The 2,009-nt window shown below is 50.4% G+C and overlaps 1 protein-coding gene across 1 annotated transcript in view; it reads right to left on the bottom strand.

Annotated features, from left to right (window-relative positions):
- The window catches only part of slc30a7 (solute carrier family 30 member 7), a 9,045-nt gene extending 7,036 nt beyond the window's left edge, over positions 1-2,009 (bottom strand). Inside the window, exons 1-5 of the mRNA XM_023424210.2 lie at positions 1,842-2,009; positions 1,491-1,592; positions 1,019-1,132; positions 830-917; positions 284-413 (exon numbers count right to left, since the gene is read on the bottom strand). Coding sequence (XP_023279978.1) covers positions 284-413; positions 830-917; positions 1,019-1,132; positions 1,491-1,592; positions 1,842-1,921 — 514 coding nt within the window. The 5' untranslated portion in view covers positions 1,922-2,009. The remainder of the gene's footprint in view (positions 1-283; positions 414-829; positions 918-1,018; positions 1,133-1,490; positions 1,593-1,841) is intronic.

The raw sequence follows: 2,009 nt of genomic DNA on the forward strand, positions 1-2,009 counted from the left end.
TAGGTCTACAGTGAGGTTCTATAAGTCTGCAGTGAGGTTCTGTAGGTCTACAGTGAGGTTCTATAAGTCTGCAGTGAGGTTCTGTAGGTCTGCAGTGAGGTTCTGTAGGTCTACAGTGAGGTTCTGTAGGTCTGCAGTGAGGTTCTGTAGGTCTACAGTGAGGTTCTGTAGGTCTACAGTGAGGTTCTGTAGGTCTGCAGTGAGGTTCTGTAGGTCTGCAGTGAGGTTCTATAAGTCTGCAGTGAGGTTCTGTAGGTCTGCAGTGAGGTTTTCCAGGTGTTACCTTCCTCTCCGTGAGAATGTCCATGTCCTCCATGCTGGAAAACAAAAATCCCGACCAGGTTCACCAGCAGACCGGCCACAGAGACAGGAAGCAGCCGCTCATGGTGAACGTCAGGAGGCTCCAGAGCCCTCTGAGAGAGAGACAGGTAGAGAGACAGACAAGTAGAGAGAGAGACAAGTAGAGCGAGAGCGAGAGAGAGAGAGGTAAAGAGAGAGAAACAGGAAGAGAGAGGGAGACAGACAAGTAGAGAGACAGACAAGTAGAGAGAGAGACGGGTAGAGAGAGAGAGACAAGTAGAGAGAGAGAGAGAGAGAGAGAGAGAGGTAAAGTGAGAGAGATAGGAAGAGAGAGGGAGACAGACAAGTAGAGAGAGAGACGGGTAGAGAGAGAGAAACGGGTAGAGAGAGAGAGAGAGAGAGAGAGAGAGAGACGGGTTAACAGAAGTCAGTCAGGTGTGCCATGTATGTGTTAGTGTGTGTGTGTGTGTGTGTGTGTGTGTGTGTGTGTGTGTGTGTGTGTTAGTGTGTGTGTGTGTGTGTGTTTTACCTCGACTCCCTCAGAGAAGATGAAGAAGGCTGTGAAGATGAGGAAGAGTCCGTTGACGAATCCTGCCAACACCTCTGCTCTCACATACCTGAAACACACCAGACAGACATGATGTTACGGGACACAACAGATGATGTTCAACAGAGCTCGTGAACAGGGGGGTCAGGGGTCAGGGGTCAAGGGTCTCACCCATAGGAGAAACTGTCGTTGGATCTCCACTTGGAGATGACGGAGGCTGCCAGACCTGCCAGCAGAGCGGTGCAGTCGAAGAACATGTGGAAGGAGTCTGAGATCAGACCTAGACTGGAGAGAGACAGAGACACACACACACACACACACACACACACACACACACACACACACACACACACAAGCTATGAGTCTCAACTCCAGGTCTGATACCAACTGTCCAGGCGAAGGTCCATGAACATCATCACATTCATTATCATTATTATTATTATCATTATTATAATAGTGTGGTCACTGATTGACACAACTCTCTCTCTCACACACACACACACACACACACACACACACACACTAAAGCTAAAACACACACACACTAACACACACTAACACACACACACTAACACATACGTGGCACATCCTGAGGCGAACAGCCGGACCAGCAGCCGGCCTGACGCCGGCTCCATCGGCTTACCTGTTGCTCCAGATGCCGTACATGAGCTCCACGAAGGCGAAGGATAGGTTGAGGCAGAGGAAGGAGAACAGGTTCCTGGAGGTTTTATCCGCCAGGATCGACCTGAAAACAAGAACCACAAACCTCCATTACAGTCCGAACCGGAGCCATACACCCGCGAAAACCGGGTCAGCCACAGCTGACGATCTCAGTGTCACACATACACAGTCGGTAACTCCCGTTAACGTACGACAGGCAGATTAAAGTCGGTCTGATAGAGACCGTCAGAGGCTGGATGAGGCTACACGGTTAGCATCAGGCTAGCAGCGGACCGTCAGCCGCCGTTAGCCGCCGTTAGCACGGTGAGTTTACCTGAACCAGCCGGAGAGCTTCACCAGCAGGTTGAACTTGGCGGGTTTGTACTCATCGTCTTTAATAGATAAAGGTAACATCTTCACACCTGAACACACACACTCACACACACACACTCACTAAGCAGACGTAGCCTAGGTATGCTAACTGACAACTTCCGGCTCGCTC

Source organism: Seriola lalandi, unplaced genomic scaffold (assembly GCF_002814215.2).
Source record: "Seriola lalandi dorsalis isolate HSWRI2012SDOR001 ecotype SW California unplaced genomic scaffold, Sedor1 jcf7180002054722, whole genome shotgun sequence".
In the NCBI taxonomy this organism is placed as follows: Eukaryota; Metazoa; Chordata; class Actinopteri; order Carangiformes; family Carangidae; genus Seriola; species Seriola lalandi.